Source organism: Salarias fasciatus, chromosome 17 (genome assembly GCF_902148845.1).
Source record: "Salarias fasciatus chromosome 17, fSalaFa1.1, whole genome shotgun sequence".
NCBI classification, from domain to species: domain Eukaryota; kingdom Metazoa; phylum Chordata; class Actinopteri; order Blenniiformes; family Blenniidae; genus Salarias; species Salarias fasciatus.
Window position 1 is genome coordinate 4,084,211 of NC_043761.1, and position 22,688 is coordinate 4,106,898.

Genomic DNA, 22,688 nt, shown 5'->3' on the forward strand with positions numbered 1-22,688 from the left:
TGTGTCATGGCACGATAATTAAACACGCCATTTCCGTTTTTGCCTTTCAAACTAAGATATGTTCATTAACGCCTTTACGATGTTAATTTACCTCCTTTAAAAAGAGGTTCGTATACACAGTTTGAGAAGTTGATTAATTAGTTTAGACGCACAGTTATTATGTGGTTAGTCCAAGAGTGTAAGCCACATCTGGTTCATGTGCAGATGGGGGCTTACCTTTGTGCAGGGTTTGCATGTTTTCTCCATGTGTGCATAATAATCATTCTGCCACTAATATGAATAATGTTAATATTTATAATAACCTGTTAAGGCACCTGAATATATTTTGTAACAGTGTAGAGTAGAAAATAGATTGATTTCAAATTGAAAACAAAAATAGCAAGTTAATTAATTACATATGTATGTATGTAATAGTATGTGATCAAATAATAATAATAATAATAATAATAATAATAATAATAATAATAATAATAATAATAATAATAATAATAATAATAATAATTTTTCTGACTATGTTAATCTGATTTTTGTTTGTTTTTATTTTAAATTTCCGGTTTTGTACGTAGCCTGTGACGTTTTCGAATGACGTAGCCCGCTCCTGATTGGCCAGCGCGGGCTCGTGAGTGTAGTTCAGTCTGTCGTCCGGGCGGCTGTGCGTGCTGCCGTACCTGGCTGCTGGATATAAAAGGCGGATAACGGACGCAGCGACACACCGGTCCAGCTGCCGTTCCGTTCCCGGAGGTCGGGATACCTCCTTCCGCCACCTCCACCACCTCAGCGGCCGGGCGGAGCGAGGACAGCGGGGGTCCGGCATGGACCCCCAAGCCAAGGAGCACCGCAGCAGCCCGGCGGCGGGGGGCTTCAGCGGGCGCCTGGCCTCGCTGGGAGCCGACGGGGGAGACTCTGAGTCCGGAGCCGGCTCGGAGGAGGCTGCGGTGGGCTGCTGCAGCGACACGTTCAGCAGCCTGCCCGACATGGAGCAGGAAAGCCTGGAGGAGAAGCTCCGAGGACTGGCGTTCAGAAAGCAGACCTCGTATCGGTGAGTGGAGGGCAGGGACCGGGGACCGGGACGGAGGGGGGGGGGGGGGGGGGGGGGGGGGGGCTTGTGGTCCCGGTCTGGAAGCCGTCCGTGCGGCGCGGTGACAGGTCCGGACGAGCCGCATGTCGGTGTTGTGATCGGACCGTTAACAGCCTCAGCGTGACTCCGAGATGTGGACAAAAGCTGCAGCTTGTCAGGCTCCGTCAGTGGAGGTCAAAACACACACAGGCCATGTGTGCAGAGCCTCTGCTGGAGCATGTGGAGGAGGAGGGGGTATTGATCCTACTGTGTGTGTGTGATTGTGTGTGGGTGTGTGTGTGCCAGCAGCAGCCTGACACCCCAGTGCGACTGGCAGCTGCTGCTGATGGTAAAAACTGGCCAGAGACCAAGAACTGGACTGTCAGGAATGTGTGACATCTATCTATCTATCTATCTATCTATCTATCGGTTGTCAATCTTTACCTCTGTGTCACACTTTCCCTTTCTCTCTGTTAGTTTTGGTTTATTTACCTCATCTGTGTTCATGTCTGTCTCTCTAAACCCCCATTTCCTTCTCCTTGTCTCTCTCTCTCGCTTTTGGTTCCCGTCCCTGTTTGTCGTTCTCTTTTTGTCCACTTCTGTCTCTTTACCTTGTTTGATCTGTGCAGTACAGTCTTTGTGTCTGTCTTTATTTCTATCTCTGCCAGTTTTGTCACACCGGGTGCTTTTGTGTGTTTTTGTGTCCAGCTTTGTGCTGGAAATGTTCCTCAGCTGGAGGTCAGATCGATCATTTTAACTTGTTTGTGTCTGACTGACCTGCGGGGGTCTGTGACAGAATTAAAGTAACCCAAATCCAACGATCCCCTCAAAACTTGCGAAGATCTGCTGGTTTGTAGGTCGAATGACAGCTGTGTGTTTTTGTTGTTTCTCAGCAGGACACACACTTTTCCAGAAGTTACAGGAGGTAAAGATTTAGGAGTGAAAGATAAGAATTGGTGACTTTGTTGCTTGAGTCGGTTGGAGTACTTAGACCCCGTTTCCGTGGCAACGTTCGAAGCGTAAAAGCATCATTTTTATGTTTTCATTTCTGAAAAGGTTCATGTTTACACAAAAACGTTTAGAAAACGACGCAGTTTTAATGTCGGTCGACTCGTTGGTGCTGTTGGGTTTTTGTAATGAAATCATGCACATACTGCAGAAAACAAATACTCTAAAAATGTAAAAATATGAAAAGAATATACATGAAAATTAAATGATGTGTACATTCTGACTTTACTTAAATTTACAGGTCATTTCTGGACTGACCTACTGAACTATGCCTCATGTCTGCACCCTGACCCGTCTGAGGATGGGTGTTTTTGAGAAGAGCTCCAGAGTAGTGATCTATTCCTTTGATTATTTCCAGCTTCCTCCTGTCTGAGCTGTGAGTAAACTAAAGACACGTCAAGCAGAGAGTTACCAGTCCACTTCTATAGAGTTGTCCGTTCCAGCTCCCGTCCTCATCTGCTGGGGAAACCGTCTTCAGTTCAGTCGTGTTTCCAGGAGATTGTACCTCGTGGGGAGCATCGCGGCCGGGAAGCATGGGAAGGTTTTTCTCTGAAGGAACTGTTCCTGATGGTTCCTGATGGTTCCTCCTGGCTCCTGGTTCCTGATGGTTCCAGGATCAGGAGCTTGTGACAGCTGCTGGGTGTTTAAAGGCATGTTTGTGTCCTGATGTGTCACTCTGCTCTGGAGCTGCTTCGGTCCTGTTTCTTTTCATTCAGCTCTCATGCGCTGCAGACGGCTTCACTGGAATCCCTTGTTGGATTAATTTCATTTGGACAGAAGATTTGGCTCGTGATGCTGCAGCCACTGTTTGCTTCTGTTTTCTACTAACACTGGAATGTGGAGAGATTTGCCCAGACGGCTCGAAGAATGGACGGCTTACTGTGTATGATGGTTTCTCTACAAGGAAGTTTTTTTGAATGTGAAATGAGCAGATTATTAAAGTCACAGCTGTTTGGTCTCTAAGTGACTCACAGCTGCCCCCTAATGCACAACATTGAGAAATATTGATCGTTTACATGTTATACCTTTTAATCCTTGCCATTATTTATTCTCTCCCACATTTCGTCTGTTTGTGTAAATGAATGTAAATGAATGAGAATCACATCAAACATGAATAAACATGCTACACCTGAAAGTGAAACAGAAAATGCCTGACAACGTGAAACAAGTGCAAGCGTCACTTTTTGAACTTCCCTCGTATATTAAGGAAGTAATTTCTTGCATTTGATGCATCATATACCAGGCCTTAATGTTGCAGGATTTTATCACTGATAAACTCTCCTGATCAATCAATGGGTGCATAAAAAACAGCCTCACACCGTCAGGGAACGCGTTGTGCTTTAAAAAGTGTTTCTGCAGAGCTGTACGGAGAGCCTCAGCCTGTCCAGGCTGATGAATCCACCCTCAGTCCAATAAATAAAGATGGCAGATTGATTATTCAACACAACAGAAGCTGGAGTGCTTGATAAACAACAAACTGAGAAATTCAAGAGAACTGGACGACAAACTCTTTACCACAGCCACTCAACGCCAACAGAGAAAAATGGGATTATTTCTAATGCCTATAGTGTAGTTGGATGTGTGTGTGTGTAGCTCTAAAATACCAGTAGAAGTGTGTGTCTGGCTGTGCTGCCATTTTAATCCCCCTCAATATGTTAACTGTGTGTTTGAGTTGTGTTTCAAGGCGCTGAGTGAAGCGCGTTTAATTCTGCCAGACAAATATTCATCCGTCCTCTCGTATTGTTTCCCTGCTGCTGGAGTGCTCGTCGTCGTCTCGACCTTTGACCCCCACCAGATCAGGCTGAGGATAATCTGTGAGTTTTCCTCTTCATACGCTGAGCCGTGCGGAGGAAATGGAATTGGCTGCTCGGGGGAAATGCTCTGTCGGAAGTTGGTTTACACGGCTTTGAAGTGGCCAATGCCTGAGAAGTGAATTACCATATGTGGCGATATGAAACGACGGCGTCGGACATCAAAGGTGGTGTGTGTGTGTGTGTGTGTGTGTGTGTGTTCCCAGAATTCTGCCCATCCTTTTCGTCTATTCTTAGACGTCACACCCGTCCGCCTGCGTGATGGCTCTTCCTCGGTCTGAAGACTGTGTGTGTGTGTGTGTGTATGTGTGTGTGTGTGTGTGTCATGCCAACCCGTTAGTCAGCACACAGGCTGGTTGTACGGTCAGACATCACTTCAGTAATCTACTTGCCGGGGCTGTACGTGAGTCAGGCACTTCTCAGTGAGCTGGTCAGCGTTTCAGTTCAGTGTTTATCTCCAGGGTTGGAACTCATGAAATATATAAACAGAGCTTCAGCAGAGCCCCTGCGTGTTCATGGCAGCGGAACAACACTCGACAACAGTCCTGGAGCTCCGCGAGCCCACATCCCAACTCTGCAAAACCATATTATTAAAGGAACGGCTGAATAATGTTGAAATGAATGCATGAATTATTCAGCGCAGCTCCGAGCTGCTATACGGCAGCAGTTGGTCCAGCAGTGTGGGAAATACTGTGCAATGATGCCCTTTCAAATCCACCACCTGAGGTCCTTTCTGGCTGAGTTTACATGGCTGGAAGCAACAATTACAGATACCTACACTGTCTTTATGTGTGTAATTTTATTCAAGTACATCATTTAATCTACTTTGGAAAATTACAGGTCACGGCTAAAGATGGTGAAATGAGTCATTGTGGTCAATTTTCAGCTTTCCAACAGGTTTTTTTTTTTCTTTTATATGAATACTTTTTTAGGATCAGTAGAAATCATATGTCAGTGGATTTCTGGACAAGACTGCCTCACTCACTATCACAGTGAAATAGCCTGAAATCCCATTTACACCATGACGGTCCAAGTAAAAAAGCATTCCTTTGGTGTTATAGTTTACAAAACGTTACCGTGTAAACACAAAACTTCTCTGTAAAAATAAGTTTTTCTGTAGAAACGACAGAACTGTTCATAAACAATGGGAGAACATGGACACTGGTTATGATATATGGACAGTACACCAAGTTGGATGGTTGCTATGGTGACTGTCAACTGTAAAACTACCAAGTCGAGGAGAATCTGAACCGGGACCAGGAGCAGCATTTCTGCCGTCTACTTGAAGATCGAGCCTGAGCGTTTCCAGACATGTTTTCTTCTGTTTACGCAGCGACGGAATCGACGCTTTTTCAAAAAGTTGCGTTTTCAGTGGCTCTGTCACGTAGACAAACCCCAGAATACTCCACACGTTTTCTCTTTTAAATGGAAAATGTTCTCTTGTACACATGAGATGCAAGTTTGCAGAGTAAACTCACTGTGACGGGAAGAATTAGCAAAAGTGTCCATTTGTTCAATAAAAGGTTGAGAAGCATCTGGATCCTCGTGATGAGCTCTGGTAGACGACGCTCTCTCCCTCTGTTTGCTCTTGGATTTATTATCCAGCTGTCAAATGCTGCCTGGATGTGTCTCGCTGCTGTTGAGATTTAAATTTAGAAAATGCAGAATCACTGTGGATGTGACAGCTGACGAGACGGGGACTTTATCACGGAGCTAAAACCAACCAGCTGCCTCTCAGCTCTCGCTCCGCTGGCAGCGAAAACAAGGCAAAGTGCATTGTTTGGTCAGCCAGCTTAACGTGCGCGGTGAGTTTTCGCAGCAGCGCCTTTGTGGGAAATGTTGCAGAAACATAAACTGCCACAGGACAGGATGTTGTAACATTATCCTTCCACTATTTACAGCCCACTTCACAAACAGCAGATCACAATAGGAGCATGCTCGCAGGCCGCTGCCGTCTGGAGTTCACCTCTCTTTTTATGAGGAGGGGATGGAGGAGCGAGCAAGGCACATACGCCAAAAAACATGAAAAGATGTGAACGTAGCCGGCGTCGCTACCACCTGCAGGGGTAAACAGTGATCAAAGGCCTTTCATCATCCGATGCAGCCTGAATATAAAACTCCATTCAGCCTTCAATTAGGCCTGAATACAGAGAGGAGATGGAAACGGAGGGATGAAAAGGACGGCCGCAGTACGGAAGGGGGCTGAGAAAGAGCTGACGTTTGATGCAGAGTTAAAGGTGGACACATGAAAACCCACGCGAGGCGAACTCGTGGTGACGGGACAGATTTTACAACAGCTAGGACAAGAGCAAGAAAACGCACTACGTCCAGAAATAACACCAACCAGCTGAAACTGGGAGGGAAGGCTTTTCAGAGCCCTGATGGGTTCAGACCGGGGGCGTCGGACACGTTTCAGTTCAGAGGTCACGGTCCTGTACAATAGAGCCATAGGAACCTTCCAATTTCAACTGTCTGGCAACCTCAGGAGCTCACGTCTGATTGGCTCTGGAACCAGGAAGTAGTGACAGTCTAGTTAGTAGGACGGTTGTTGATTCTTTTCAAATCTTTCAGCAACAATTGGAGTGATGGGACAATACACACACACTGCACGACATTCTCTTTTTTTTTTTAAGTTGGAAGTGATGATCCCAAACTTCAGACTTTTTTTTTTGACGGAGTACAAGTGATTCATTCGAGTACACAAGACAAAAGAATTCCCATTTTACACGGACCTAATTCCTGACACCCCTGGTTTGGAACAAGCAGGGCTTCAGCTGCAGGATGATGATGATGATGATGATGATGATGATGATGATGGACTCGCCGCTCTTTAACGCGTGCAGCAGAAACGTGGTGTCGCGGCCCGTGTCGGGTTTCGGTGCATATTTACCCCTCTGCGCTCCGGAAGGCGTTCATGAATTGTTAACCTCGTGATCTACATGAGATTCATATAAACAACATCCACGGGTCAGCAGCCCCGAAGCGCCGCGAGCGGAGAGGTGTTTCACATTCAGAACGCTCTCCACAGCTGCTCTGCCCGCTGTAATTGTGCAGCAGAGCAGTTCATCACAGCGCGGCACAATAGCAGCGGTTTGCCCGCAGGGAAATTAAATTGGAAAGACCAAAACAGAAGAAATGCTCATTACGCGCAGCAGGGGACAGCGCGCTCAACACATTTACTCCTTCTGAACAGTCACGTGTGTTTTGGACCAGACCGCGGCAGGTTGCACCTGGAACGGGTTCCAGCAGAAACCGACCCAAACGGTTCCGGTTCTTTGGCGTCTCGCCGTTCGTCCTCTCAGTCCGTGGAGTGGCGGACGGATACACTCGACCAGGAGTGGAAGCTTCCAGCCGGAGGCAGCTCGCCGCTCCTCCATGTTTTATACATCCAGTGTGTGAGCCAGGTGAAATTCAGTGGAACGTTGGGCTTAAAGACACTCATACATTCTTAACTAGATGATCAGAGCACCAATTGTTGATGAAATACAAGGCTCACTGACGCCCCCCCCCCCCCCATCCTCTGAACGCAGGAGCACAGATACATGCATATTTATGACAGTCTCTCCGTGAGGAAGAGCAGGAGGAGGAGGAGGAGGGATCATGTAGTAGCTATATGCTGGAATGTTTTATTCAGAAGACATAACCGGTCAGCAGCGGAGGCATTTTGGTCCCTTTCACCCCGAGTGGAGCTGAATAGAGTGTATTTTTGTAATGATTGAAATTTGAATCGTCCAGAATTTAATGTAGTGTCTATAAAGGGAACGTTTATGAGCAATACACTGAAATAAAAACCAATCTTTTCACAATATTTGCATTCAGTGACAAAAAAATCATTCAACACCAGACACGAAGCATCCAGGAAATTATCATGAAATGAAGGAGGGTTGAATTTTCACACACGTGACTGACCCGACTGGGAGCAACATGCAAACTTCACACAGGAAGGAGTCGGTTCTTCGACCTGGACCTGCTGCGACGTGACCGCCGTGACCAGACAACCACAGCGCTGCCGACTTTACGACACTTCAGAAAATAAAGATGACACGCTCTTAAAAACACACAGCGGAGGCTGAAGACATGCATGTGGCGTTTGACAGCGTTCACTCCGACGCCTCGCTGTGAAACGTGGCGGGTTTCGGCCTGCAGCTGCTCACACTAATCCATAACACTCCAGAGAATATTGACAGTTTTCCGTGTTGTCAGTTTATCCATCCATCCGTCCTCTATATCTCTTTATCCAGTTTGAGGGTCTGGGATGCTGGAGCCAATCCCGGCAGGGTAAACCTCTGGACGGTCAGTCTCACATACGCGCACTCATTCAGAGTCACCGATTCATTTCATGCATGGAGAGAACATGCAAACTCCACCGATTCAGTACTACATGTCTGGAATCCAGCGCTTGCTGTGGGCTGAGAATGCTTCAGACTAATGAGGATTCAGTGACTCGATTCTTGGAAACAAACCAGGTTTGGAGTTAAAACGCGTGTTTGAAGTTAATTGATGATTGATTGGTGATTTGCATGCTGGGAGCCTCTGGAGATGCAGCTTTCACTGCACTCTCTCCTTGTCTTTATTGTGAGCTAAGGCGGCGTTGATCATCGCCACGCGGGTTACCTCTCTGGCACTGACTCACCCTCTCTCCGGAGAGACGGGGGTGTCGGCTCCGGCCTCCCCAGCCTCCTGCGAGCGGCGCGGCTCCACTTCCTCATATCAATCATTCAGAAGAAAACCGCTGCTGACGTCGGTTCTGGAAACCGTGGGATTTCTCTCTTATCGCTCTCTCCTCTCCTGGCCTTTTCAGGAGTGTTTCAGCCTGTGTGTGTGTGTGAGATAGAGAGGGGTGGGGGTGATTTTGCCCATAATGCAGTGTGCTGGGGCATTAAGGGGGGATTGGCTGACAGGAGCCGCTCCTTATTAGTCGTCTGGCTGGCTGTAAGAGGCTTTTCCTGCTTGAAAATGGGGCAAAAATAAAAAGAGGGCAAAAGGCTAAAGAAGAGAACAGAGAAGAGAAGTGGATGTCCTGGTGTAACGGAGGAGAAGAGGAACCTCCACGTGTTTCAAGGATTAGTCATTGACTTCCTTTCCCCGCTGGGCGAGCGCCCGATTGTGACAGGAGGATTCTGCAAGAGTGGCCCGGACATACGTGGCACGTTTTGGCCTTTGGTTCTTGACAGATGCCAGCCAGCGTCGATCGGCCGTGGCCGCCCGTCTGGCACTAAATGCCCTTTCACGTCCTCCTCGGAGAGAGCAGCGCCCAAAAAGGCAACGGCAGAAGCAGCAGACCCAAACTCCGGCCGTCTGAAAACACTGGAAACACCCAGCGAGTGATTAACACCACTGACAGCACCGCTGTTTACATTCCTTCAATGCAAAGAAAAGACACACGGCCTTAAAATAGGCTGCAGATTTTGAAAACACAAAGCAGTTCCTATCTTTCTATTTTTACTAAAACACATCTCTTTGTGCTCTGAGATCTGTTCTTCGGAATAAGAGATGATGAAACAGTTTTTCAGCAATTCATCACGCTTTTTTTGTGGATTCAATTGCAGTTAATCACAGTATACCTTCTTGTTTTAATTTCGATTTCCAGATCATGAATGCAAATTCATCACAGCATCATTCTTCAGTTCAGTATGTTGAAATAATTACATCTAAATTGTGCGTGTTGTTATGATACGTATTTCAAGGGTCAAGGTTTTCAACGCCATAAAATTGGTGTAAAATGGAGCAAAATGGCCAATGTTTCAAATATTTCTCCCTTAATAAACCTGAAAGCTGTAAGCATTCAGAAAGCTTATCCTTAAAAAATAGTTATTTTTTAGTTTTTAATTTTTTTTGATCTGGTGATTGAATTTGCAGTCAGAAGTTTACATATTTTTTCAGGACTTCAGTATTGATAAGAGGAACATTTTCGAAGCGACAGGCACCAACACGTCTGTCAATATGTGAGAAGTTTAAAGCAGAACTATGATGAATTGAAGGATTTTTTTCTTTTTTTTTTTAAACAAATTCATGCGGTCGATGTTTTGCACTACATGTTCCCTCAAGTCTTCTTAGAATTTAAATGAATCATCACTTTTATTTTGAAAGAACAGAAGGAAATGAGCGATATGTTCACTTTTGCCAATGAAGGGTTTTATTCAAGCAGACAAAAACATGATATAAACGTTGAGTTAGCGTTATCGGGCTCCAACGCTGGAAGCGAGCGGGGCTCGCTGACCATGTGTAAATGTGTCTGGCTGAATGATTGATTGATTGATTGACTGGGCTACGAGCTGCTACTGATTGTTGTCACATGAAGACGGCCGACTCGCAGACGCTCTTTCTGTTTCTGGTAAACTGTCGTAATGATCGGCTGACGGGACGGATTGCCGTCGGCTCAGCTGCACTAATTGTGGCTTCCAATTACGTTTTATAGCTCTAACAGCTGATTGGAGATGGGAGGAACACACAGCGCAAAGAAACAGGACCTTGGCTCTAATAATCGGCTTCGGGTTCTCTCCATTGTGCTTCTGATTAGATTTATGTTTTGACGGTGCTTACGATGCTGCAGTGGCAGCAGACAAAAATACAAGCAGAGGGACAGATAGAAGTCTGGACCAAATTTAGTCCACATTAGGAAAAAAAAGATCTGCTGCTCTTAAAGGACACCGCAGCAGTGGCAGTGGGAAAGTAGCGCCTCCTCTTTTCCCTCCAATAAGCCCATCTGTCTCGATAATGAACCTGTGGAGTCGACCGCTGAGGCGACGGCGATTCCGTCGCTGCGACTGGGACTGTGGCTCGCTCTGTCCACAGCGACACACAGAAATACACAAAGATGTAGCTACCAACAAGAAAAATCAAACTATTCCCTGACCCTGGATCGTTTCCCAGCCTGAGAAGAGTAGACGGAGATTATCCAGAACGTTTCTCTGAGGGAAACTGATGGAGCCAGAGATGTGGAGGACTGCAGTCTTTCTTTATCTCAGCTCCGAAAGCCTCCATCCAACTGGACCGCAGCGTGAGAAAACACTCGACTTACCTCCAAATCTCCCTTCAAATCACACCAAATTGGTGTTTTGCATAATACCCGAAGAAATATTGAACGTTGTCGTCTGAACTCTTGCAGAATTCCCCTGGAGATTTCACATTTCTGGCTCCAGATTTTCTCCATCTCCAGCTAAAGTTGCTAAAGTTTAGTTTTGTGGTTCTGTCTCACTATAGATGCACAGAAATTGCAAGCAGCAAGCAATGCATATTTTGACCAAAATGACGTGCAGAAACAACCGAAATGGGTTCGAGACGTCAGCAGGGTATTTCTCAACTTGTCTAAAAAGTCATGCACACTTTTGGAACTTGTCCACAATGTGAGGACATGGCCTGAGATCCAGTTCCACAGTCCGTCTGGATTCTCTTCCTTCAGTGGGTTGATCCTCTTTCACGTGTGTTCCAGAGGTTATTTTGATGGTGAGAAGGAGTCTTTGTGGTCTGTTTCCAAACAGATGAGTTAAAGGGTTTTGGTCCAGCTGCTGGATCGACTCCGCATCCAAACATGGACACACTCCGGACAGATTTATCTTCTACTACCACAATGCCTCTCTCTGTGTTTAAATAACAGTGGCGTGGACGGCGCTGCGGCCTGTTCTACTTCTCTTTCTGCGTCCGAACCGGTTACATCCCCATCACTCTATTTATAGGCCTCCTATTTATAGCCACACTTACATGCTCCACTGTGATTGTAAACATGGATGAGGATTAAAAGGCCTTTTGGGAGGATCCCTCGTGTCTCTGAGTGTTTGTGTGTGTCTATGCAGGTGGGATTACTGAGCGCCGATCATCTCTCAGCACTCAGAAAGATGAGTCCGACTCAGAGCTCACACACACACACACACACACACACACACACACACACACACACACACACACACACACACACACACACACACACACGTCATTATCTGACTCTAAATTGAAATTATATTACTATTATTATGAGGTTTGCTTCTTTTTCACTGCAGTCAAATGTCATTCCTGATTCAGTGTGATGCACACACACACACACACACACACACACACACACACACACACACACACACACACACACACACACACACACACACAACCTGGTGGACCTCAGCTGCAGAGACACGCTATAATTAGTGGGACAGCATCTTTATCTCTCTCTCTCTGTCTCTCTGTCTCTCTCTCTCTCTCTCCCTCTCTCTCTCTCTCTCCCTCTCTCTCTCTCTCTCTGTTCACTAATTGCTCAGGTTAGATGAGCTCCATTAGTAAATGATTTTATTAGGCAGCGGTATCCGGGGGTAACAGACTCTACACGTCAACGTTTCGAGGCTCCGACTCTTCGCTTCATCTTCAAGTTTCTACATCCATTCTTTTCTCCTGTATCATTCGGTTCATGTCATTCACACCTCGTGCCCCTCGCCCCATCAACTCTGCCCCCCCCCCCTTTTTTTCTTCTTTATCCGTCTGCCTGTCTTTCTTAGATTTTTTTTTTCTTTTCTCTCCTTTGTGTTCTCCCATTGGAAGCAGTAAAGGTCAGATCCAGATGCACAGCGTGAATCTGATGCCTCCCCCACATTACATGCTCGGTCTGTTTCACCCTCACACACACACACACACATGCATGCAAGCCCTCTGACAGACCGTGTAATTATGTAGGTGTCAGAGGAAGATGTGAGCGAGCCGGGGGAGGGAGGGAGCAGTGGGTAGTAACACTCCCCTGTTCTCGCTGTGGCTCCTGACGGGTATTAATTGATTGTAGGGTCGGATACTCGTAATGTCTCATCATTACTCGGCAGAATACTGCTTCAACGTCTCAACAGAGAAATTCGGAATTTTCACATAAGAATTTTAAATTTTTTTCTTTTCTTTTTTTTTTCTTTTTAAATTCTCCATACAACCATCACTATAACTAAATGAGCAAAAACACAATATGCATTTCACTTGGCCTGAATCAGCTTGACTTGATGGCTGGAAGGCCCCAAAGACTTTTCATTTTTGTATAAAAGTGCACTAAAATGTTTAGAATTGTTGGGATGTGGCTTTGAGGCTCCGTTCACATGATGTTTCAACTGGAAAGACGTTGTTCTTTCTGTGATTTAGTTTCGGAAAAGATTTACGTTTACGAAGCAAATTTTTTAAAGCACTGTTCGTTTCCTCGGAGAAAAAATTAATCATGACTATGATTGATTTATTTATTTTTTAAATTCTCTTTAGCAGTGCTTTGACTTAAAACAACATAACGTGTTCAACTATTGATTTATTATTGGTGAAAAATTAAAAGTGGAAAAATGTTAACTCTCAGGCGTTTCCATTTGGACGAGTGGAGTTCACGAAGTTTTCAAAAAGTTGCGTTTTTCAGCGGTCGTCGTGTAAACGAGCCCCGGGTTCGATGGACGCCACGGTGGATGAGCCCAGCTGAATATCTTCCATTTTTTTTAATTGACGACAGGAACAATGGAAGGCTGACGCTATTGTGGCAGAAATGAAAACAATCAAGTCACTGCTAATGAGCAGATGTCGTTTCCTCGAGAGAATTGCTCAACTGTCACGTTGCTCCCAGTGAAGGCCGTCACCACTGTAAGTGGAAGGCAGTGAAAACACACTATTATGAGATAATTCCGATGAGCATTTAGCTGCACTTATCGGGTCATTCGGTATTTTTATCATAATGGTGTTGTAGTAAATATTCATTTTCACTGAAAGTAAAAGCCGAGTGGATAATTTAATCACTTTATTTTTCTGCCCTGATGGTATTTTTTTCATTAAATGGTATTAAAAAGTGCATTAAGTCTATTTTTTACTGTAAATGAGCGTTTGTGCCTTTTGAATTGAAAAGACTGAGTCTTTTCCCGCCCGATGGCGCTCACCGTCCTGAGACTGAAAGCATTCGTATCTCACACTCGACTCTGTTACTATTGCGTTCCCTATTAGCGGGTGAACAATCCAGCGCTTGGTGAATTCTGCTTCACAGTGATAGGAAGAGCCGACATCCAAAGATCAGGACGCCGTGTCGCTACGAACGCCTGGCCGCCACGAGCCACTTCCCTCTGTGGGAACTTTTCTACTGATGAGCTGTTGCAATAGTGATCCTGCTCCTGTGAAGAGTCGCCTTCAGGGTCACTGCCAACTGATGAAATGGTGAAATTCCTCTACCTTTATGCAGAAGTGGAGAAGCTGGCGTTAGTCGGTGTGGTTTCAGAACAGTATGTGGTTTAGGAAGTTGCAGAACTGCAGAGATGAAATTCCGGTTCTCTTACTTCCCTTGACAAAAGACAGTTTTCATGTACTTGAGGACATTTTTGTCGTCCTTCTGTCCTGACCCTGGCATCTCTGAGTCCACGTCTATGCTTCAGTCTCTGTCTGCTTCCAAAAATTTGCATCTATTTGTGTCTGTCCAATGACTTTGCATTTGTGCAGCCTGAACTTTGCATCCGTCAATCTGAACTCTCCTTTATCTGTATCACTTGGTGCTTTGATTCGAGCCTCTTACTCTGGTTTTGGGTGATTTATTTATTTTTTTTTTTTCTTCTGAGCCGTTCCTTGCAGGTTGGCAGTGAACTCCGTCACCTGCTGGATGTTTCCATGTTGCTGTTGGCTGGTTCTGTGTTATTTTCATTCACTGGCATCAATAAATGTTCTGCTGGAATATTACCTGCCCATTACTACACTGCTGTCCGTCTGTCGTGCAACAAATGCTGATAAAAAAATCTCAACGGTCGTCTCTGGTTCAGGATATTTTAAAAATTTAATAACGCATCTTTTCTTTTCTCCTTTGGAAAGCATGTGTTTTCCTGTTTCCCGTCTTTTCCGTGTTGAGGGTTTAAAACTCAGCTCGTCACCGGGAGCGCCGCTGAAGCTCGCCGACCTTCAGGCCGTTCAGTTCCTGGCTCCTGACACTGGATCTGCCTCGGCGCGCTTCGGCAGTATGTCGAGTTGACACTTTACCACTGTGACTGTTAGTATCAGTTCACAGACAATAAGCAGTTTCCACACACACACACACACACACACACACACACACACACACACACACTCTCGCTCTCTCTCTGCTTTCTCTTTCCTACTTATAGAAACAAGAGTGGGTTTTCTAAGTGGGAGGCTTGGAAACGTTTCTGCTGCTGACTCTGCTGAACAAAATGAGAGAAGATCCAGAAGTCTCCAACGTCTGTTGAAATGTCGTGTTTTCAGGGGAACATCAACATATTTGAGTATTTTGTTTGTATTGAGAGATAATTTAAATAATCTTACATGTTACTAAGAAAAATTAAATAGTGTTACACCCAAACCATACTGCCACCAGCCACATCATTATGACCACAGGCACAATATTAAGTAGGTTTCCCTTTTTTTCTGCCCACTGTGACGAATCGCGACGCTTCTCATCAACTCCAGCGTTTGGTTACGAAGCTGCACAGAGCGATAGCTTCAGCAGCTAGCGGCGTCTGAGATGGTGTGGTCTCGCCCGGCCAGAGAAGTCGAGTCAAGGACCTTGGTAAGAGCTGCTTCCACTTAGCTGTGCTGAAGATGAAGGCTTCAGTTAATGGAATACATAGAGCCTGAATACATTATGCTAACCTCCAGAGTACCACTTGGCGCTAAGTGCCTTGTGTTCAGGAAATTAAAAATGAATTATCTGATGGGATCTTTGGTGATTGTGATGAAAGTTTCTGAGTACACAGCTAGATGAGTTTTCTTTCCTTTCAGACCAGAAACACCTGGCCAAGGCTCAAATGTTTCCACTTTTTAAAGGATCTGACCCGAATCAGACCGTGGGAGCGTAGAATCCTGCCTGTGAGCTTGCAAAAAAAACCAGAAGGGGACTTTCAAATGTTGCAACAATGGAAGTTGGCTACATTGTCGCAAAAAAACTAGCATTTACTCACAAATGTTATTTTGTACATGCTGGAGAATCGGTGCCACCAAAACTCCATTTACACGACAATGTTTCAAGTAAAAACGCATCGCTTTCAGGAAAGTTTTGCGTTTGCACGGCCACTTTTTGAAAACGATGTCTGTTTCCATGGAAACGGCAGAAACGCTGAAGACGGTGAGACACGACGTCCAGGAGACATTGTTGTTACCGTCCATCCACTGAGAATGTGCAGAAGTGTTTATGATGGCCATCGAGTGCACGTGCAGAAGCAGCGTTTTCAGAAAGTTGCATTTCCCCCCAGTTTCCATGGAAATGGAGCCACAGCATTTTCAGAAAGTTTCTTCTTGAAAGTCGATTTCAAAAAGTTGCAATTCCTGCTGATCCAAGCCCCAAAATGCTACTAGATTTTAGTGTTATCCCTTTAAAATGTTGCGTAAATGTTGCCTCAGCCGTTGCAGCTTCTGAAACGATTTTTTTTGATGTGACCTCATGCTGCGGTTCAGGAGGTAAAGACATCTTGGGAAACCATCTTCTCTGTATTGGAGATTTCGTTCCGCCTTGCTGCTGTTTTTATTGGTTTGTCGGTCAACAAGGTTGAGCAAACCGCCTTCCCCCGCTGCAGCCGCCGCTTGGTTTCAGCTCAACAGATTTGAATATGATCCCAATACCAAGAGAAAGTGAGAAATGGAAGGAGAAAAATAAACAGTGGGTGGAAGAAGGGAGGAGGATGTGAGCTGACGACGAGGTTGAGGAGGGGAAGGAGAGAGAGAGAGTGTGAAGAGGAGATGGTGATGAGGATGAAGATGATGGCGAGGAGGAGGAGGAGGAGAGAAGCCAAGGCCTTTGGGCAAAGCCAAGACCGCCCACAGTTGCTCTCTCCTTCACTCCCTCTCTCTTTCTTCACACACTTTCTCTCTCCTCTTCGCTTTCTCCTCCCTTCCTCAAATCCGACTCGCTCTCCTCTCACTCTCAGTGCTTTGCCTCCCCTCCTCCTCCTCCTCCTCCTCGTCCTCCTCCACCCCCAGAGGAGACGTAATGTAGGCCAGTGCAGGAGTGAAATGAAGGGCAGGCATGCTCCATTATCCACCATGCTCACATCTTCTTCACCTTTTCCACAACATCAAAATCTTTTCTTTATTATTTCAATGCGAAAAAGGACCTAACGAGTATTTCAGCCATGTCTCTGACCTTGACTCTTCTGGTGTTTCTGTCACACACAGGACTATTAAGTGACTATTTCACCAGTTTCTGAAAACAAATGGAAGAAACTGGAGGTCGAGTCGTTGCCGTCGTGCAGCTAAATGCTCAAGAAAGCTGGATATCATTTAGCAGGAGGTTTATCAATAAAAAGAAATGACTTCATTTTGAGAAAAAGGGAACCAGTCAAGCTAAAAAATGATGAAGAACATGAGAAGGTTGTCAGTTCAGGTTAAAGAGAAGCATTAACGGGAAGGGGTGTGTTTTTATTTGTTTTGGTGTGTGAATGCAAGGACATCAGAAAACATTTGGATATATAAACATTCTAATTAAAAAAAGTTAAGCATGCTTGAGCTGAAAATATCAGAATGTTTTGGTAAATGAGATTTTTTTAATCCTAAATTTCTGGCTATAAATTGTTTTTTCTTAGTTAATACTGTGAAGAGAATAACACAAAACCTCATTAGCTCGTATGTTTTTCGTGGATAAATTACATTGGAAAAGTGCAAAACTGCAACTTAAGCACAAACTATGAAATGCAGGGAACGAACCAAATTCACTAAACACTACAGAGCAGGAGTTTATGTGGGAGTCGTATTGTTTTCCTGTTTAAAAGTTGGACTGAGCTTGTGTCCAGTCAGAGATGATCCCTGCTGTCAGCCGGTTACCGGTTTCTGTTACGTCTTTAGAATTTGAAGTTTCTTGAATTTTATCTTGTTTTTGGAATTTTGTTATTTTGTAGTTTGCAGTGTTTTCTGCATTCCATCTATAAATCCGTCTGTCGATCCATTTTCTACCATTTATCCGGGACTAAATTATTTAGCCGGATCGCCTCTATTTTCCATGTCCAAATGTAAGTGTTGATAGTACAGGTGCAGAACCTTCTGTTGCAGAGCCTTCTGTGGATTTGTTCTTCAGTTTTCTTTTGGTTTTCTGAGGCACAGTTGTTGCGGACATTTACAGCTAATTCCGTACGTGCGTTCCGATGGATGGTCCAGTGTGTGAGAGAGGCAACGCGCCCGAGCGTTTACCGGAAAACACGGAGCCGTGAAAAAGACGGCATCCACGGAGCGAAGGCAGGCAGGGCTGACATGTTGTCGAGGGAGAGAGACGCCGTGCTTATAAATAGAGGGAGGAAGGTCAGAGGGAAAGAGTCAGGCTTCCTGTATCCAGCCTCACGACCGGATACACACTCACAAACCTGCAGAGACAAAACACACAACAAAAACCTGACGTCAATGGTTTGGATGACTCCACTTCTAATCGTTTGATTTTATTAGGATCTGATGGATTTATTTAAAGAGAAGCTTCTTGTTTTGTCATTTTATGTTCTATTTTAATTTTAAATACTTTCAGTTATGGACCATAAAACTTTGACAGAAGGTCGTGTTGTGGGAATGCTGGGTCTGTTCTGCCTCCGACGGTTTAGGACTGTTAGAGATGATCAATCCTCTGAAGAATAATCGGATTTGATTTGATAGATGTTTTACTTCTCTCGCTTCAACATCTGCGGGTCTGCAGGAGGTGATTTGAAGTCACTTTTCTTCACCCAGAAGGCCTTGAAACATGTTGTGTGTGTGTGCGCGCGCGTTTTAAAGTGTGTGTGAAGACAGTGATCTAATCGGAGTTGATAGTGTACCCGACTGCAGCTGCTCTCACACACCCACTCCCTGTCAGAGACACACTGCGCAGAGGAAAGTAAGCTGTAATTAAATATATTATACTTATTAAAGCAGAGGAGAAACCCAGCTCAGTCAAACTCCCGGCGCAGCGCACGTATAGAAATATGACCGCAGGATGACGGCTGACAGGAAGCCACCTCTAATTATTCCATCAATACGCCACGCGTTACCCCGAAGTGTTAGAGTGGTTAACCTGGATAATTACACACCGCTCACAATGACTCTGTGGATTTACTGTATTTTAACATGCTTAATGAACTCTGTTTACAGCAGTTGTTTTGAATCTCTGCATTTTTATGTTTTTATTTTTTTTAAAAAAAAGCAGATCGGAATTTTCCTGCAGACAGACAGACAGGGGAATGCTGTGCACGCTCAGATAAAACTGGGAAGGAAGTCTGAGTGGCGTTTCCATGACAACCACACACTTCACACCCTGCCCAACTCGCATAAACAAGCACACATGCACACGGACACATCAGCGAGTGTGCATGTGTGTCGTACAGTATGTCCTGATAAGAAATAGTTTTGTTGCGGACGGATAATAAATAACCACAGAGGACACTATCAGCAGCTCGGTAGTGATTCCCTGTGTGTGTGTGTGTGTGTGTGTGTGTGTGTGTGTGTGTGTGTGTGTGTGTGTGTGTGTGTGTGTGTGTGTGTGTGTGTGTGTGTGGATTTCTTCCTGCTATTGTCAGTGTGCGGTCACGTTCCTGTGTGTGTGTTTTGGTGTGTGTGTGTGTGCGGGGTCAGGCTGAGGCTGATGGGGAAGCAGCAGCGCTGTGCGACGCAGCCTCGGGATCTGATGTTGCTTCGTTTCTGATTTGGAGCTTTCCCTCTTGAGTGCCACGCTGAGAGGACCGCGACGCCGGAAATCCGTCCAGCCGTCTCCTGCTGCGCGATGTGTAGCTTGGAGCAAAGCTGCATCTCCCGTCAGGAGGGCCTGCAACATCACAGCCTTTCAAATTCATCCGTTCACACAGAAACGTGGCTGAGATGGAAACACACTCGGTTCTTCAAAACTTTATCGAGGAGGAGTTTCAGCTGAGAAGCGGTTTGTTTTATAACGGGAGAAGCAGCCGTCGAGGTCGAGCTGCTTCATCATGATCCCACCGTGTTGTGGTGCAGATGGAGGCTGAAGTGATGCTGACAAGCTGTTGAGATAAATGCTGTGTGTGTGTGTGTGTGTGTGTGTGTGTCACAGCCATTACTGTACGAGTCACACTAACCCTGCAGGGCCGTGAAGGGGGAATGAGTGGTTTTCCAGGACAGTGTGACACATTCTCATGTCTACACTGTAGTTATTGACAGCAGCCAGGATCAGTGTTGACTTTTACACATGGCTTTATGTTTTTATGGAGGAATGCACGATATATTGGTGTTGGTATTGGTAGTCAGAGTTTGCATGTTTTTCACTAAACAAAATCATCATGGAAACTTGTTTTTTTTTTTTTTTACCAATATCAGTGTCAATAAATATCTGCTATTGGATATCGATATCAGTCACAATTTTCATATCGGTGCGTTCAGATCGAAGCCTGCACGGAGCGTGTTCAGGTCAAAGTGCGCGGGGCGTTCAGGTCAAAGTGCGCGAGGCGTTCAGGTCAAAGTGCGCGAGGCGTTCAGGTCAAAGTGCGCGAGGCGTTCACTGCTCACGCTCTGATAAAAAGTGTCCCGTGACACTGAAGACTTCCTGATTCATAACATCACTTTGAGTTTTTAAGTGTCTCTTTTTGTGGAGGTGAATGTTCATGTGGTGTAAAACCTTTATCTGTCACAGCCCCATTACCTGAGGCCTACACACACACACACACACACACACACACACTGGGCATGCTGTGTCACCAGCGGCTATGAACAAGCGTTTCACTCTGACCTACATAGAGGCAAGACGAGAGAGAAGGAGAGCATAAAAGAAACAACACTGGGAAGAGACCGAAAGCAAAGGGATGAAGACAAAGTTGAAGTGGAGAAACAGCCGAACTGATCAGTCGTTTATAAGACTGTGGTGAGGGAAGGAGATGCTGGCAGAGACTGAAGCATCTCCAGCAGTTTACGTGCACGTGTCAGTATCCAGACTGCAATGGCTCAAGCTCAGATCTGAAACTTTCATCCATCAAACAGCCGACGAGGCCAGAGGAGTCGCATCAGCAGGAGCGGGGATTAAAAAGAAATATTATATTGATATTATATACGGTGTCACACTCTGTCCTCATTATGAGAAATTCACTGGCTTTTTAGGCCTTTCTGTGTGAAGTTTGCATGTTCTCCCTCTGTGCTTTCATAGGGGAGAGAAGATGAATGGACGGTGTAGAGGTTTATGGTTTGATTTGGTTAATTTCTAGGGTTTGTCTGTTTTAATTTTTATCCTTCCCAATAAAACATTTTAAGCCCTTCGAGCTGTTTTCTTCGCCGCGCTGCGAAGAATTAAAACTCAAACACACGTCGGTCTCGCTGGCCTTTAATTCCTCACTGCAGTTTGATTCTGAGCTGCACGAGCGTTGGGCCAAATGCTGCTTCCATATCAAACTGTGTGTGTGCACATGCGTGTGTGTGTGTGCGCGTGCGCAGGTTGAACATGAGCTCATGCACTGGTGTGTCTGTTGCTGTTGCTCAGGTTGCCCTTGCCAGGTTATCTCTTACGTAACGGCCCCAAAAATAGATCCGATTCACCTGTAAGGTAACGAGGAGGGCGAAGGAGACGAGGAGAGAAAACAGGAGGATGAGAAGAACGGAAGGAGGGAAAATATCGGAGTACAGTTTTAGTCCAATGTTTTCAGATTTCCCTTTTTAATTAAAAAAGCTGCGCACTCCAGCTCTAATTCAGAGTTAATTGGGTTGTTATCTTCTAACTGGATCTCTGCTTTCTCTGGATAAACTCTCTGATATACTTGGCTCTGCTGAATTAAACCGAACTTTTATCTCTGTGATAAAAAGAGCCTTTAGTGTCTCTGTGAAGGTGCTTCAGCAGTGGAAAAGAGGAAAACGCGTGTCAGACTGGGAGGATGGGGCTGCAGCATGTTGGAATCACTCAGAGATGACATGGATAAGAAGTATTCTCTAAGCTGTGCAGCAGACATGAAACCCTGCTGGGCCGCGGGTTAGTGGAAGGAGTGTGAGACCAGGTTAGTGGTGTGTGTGACCTGGTTATTAAAGGGAGTGTATGGCCAGGTTAATTAAAGGACCAGGTTAGTAAAAGCAGTGTGTGACCAGGTTATTAGTGTGTGATCAGGTTAGTGAAAGCAGTGTGTGACTAAGTGCTTGTTGGTTTTTAATCACAGTTTGAGGGTGAAAGGCTTTGGCTGCACTGAAGAAAACCTATGATAGCAAACTTTCTGGAAAACTGCTCACTTCTCTTATTTTTTTAAAGGTTTTTTTTTGTGTTTGCGATTTCTTGTATTCGTTAGAAAGCTTTTATTCTCTCAGACACCAAATTTCAGTCTTTCAGCCGAACTGGTGTAGGATCAATCCAGAAAACCCAGGCAGAGTCCCACTGATTCAGAGCTTGTTTTAATATCAGTTTGGTCAAACCACGTCAGCGCTGGCGTTACAGCAGGTCCTGGTTAAGTTAACATGGACGCTGCGGTGCAGATGTGTCTTTCTGATTCCCTGATGCTCCTTTTATCGACTCGGTTTGTGCTCGCCGTCTATAAGGATCAGACAGGGAGAGACTGGAGAAGCGTTCAGGATAGACGTGATGGTGGTAGATCCAGTGTCAGAGTTCATCGGACACCACAGCACGCACACTCGCTATTGTTTCTAGCTGAAAAAAAAGAAAAATAATACTCCCTAACTTTAACCCTATCACTCTTTTATAACATCACTCCTGCTGTGACTTCTGTAACCAGCTGCTGCATGAGGAGAAATCATAACTGTATAGAAGTGAATCAAAAAGACACACACACACGCACACACATGTGGACGTGCGCATGTCGTTTGGCAGCGCGCGGCTCCGATGTCTGGTGTCAGGTCTCGCCTGTCCGTCACGCTGATTGGCACTCTTACCTGAGCGTGAGGGGGATAACGGCCGGCCGACGCAGCGCTCGGCGAGGGAAGCGTTC

The 22,688-nt window shown here is 45.4% G+C and overlaps 1 protein-coding gene across 6 annotated transcripts in view; it reads left to right on the top strand.

Annotated features, from left to right (window-relative positions):
- Window positions 1-640: 640 nt before the first annotated feature.
- The window catches only part of dgki (diacylglycerol kinase, iota), a 49,608-nt gene continuing 27,560 nt past the window's right edge, over window positions 641-22,688 (top strand). For all 6 annotated transcript variants that reach the window (XM_030113837.1, XM_030113840.1, XM_030113841.1 and 3 more), the window contains exon 1: window positions 641-1,039. In XM_030113837.1, coding sequence (XP_029969697.1) covers window positions 813-1,039 — 227 coding nt within the window. In that variant the 5' untranslated portion in view covers window positions 641-812. The remainder of the gene's footprint in view (window positions 1,040-22,688) is intronic.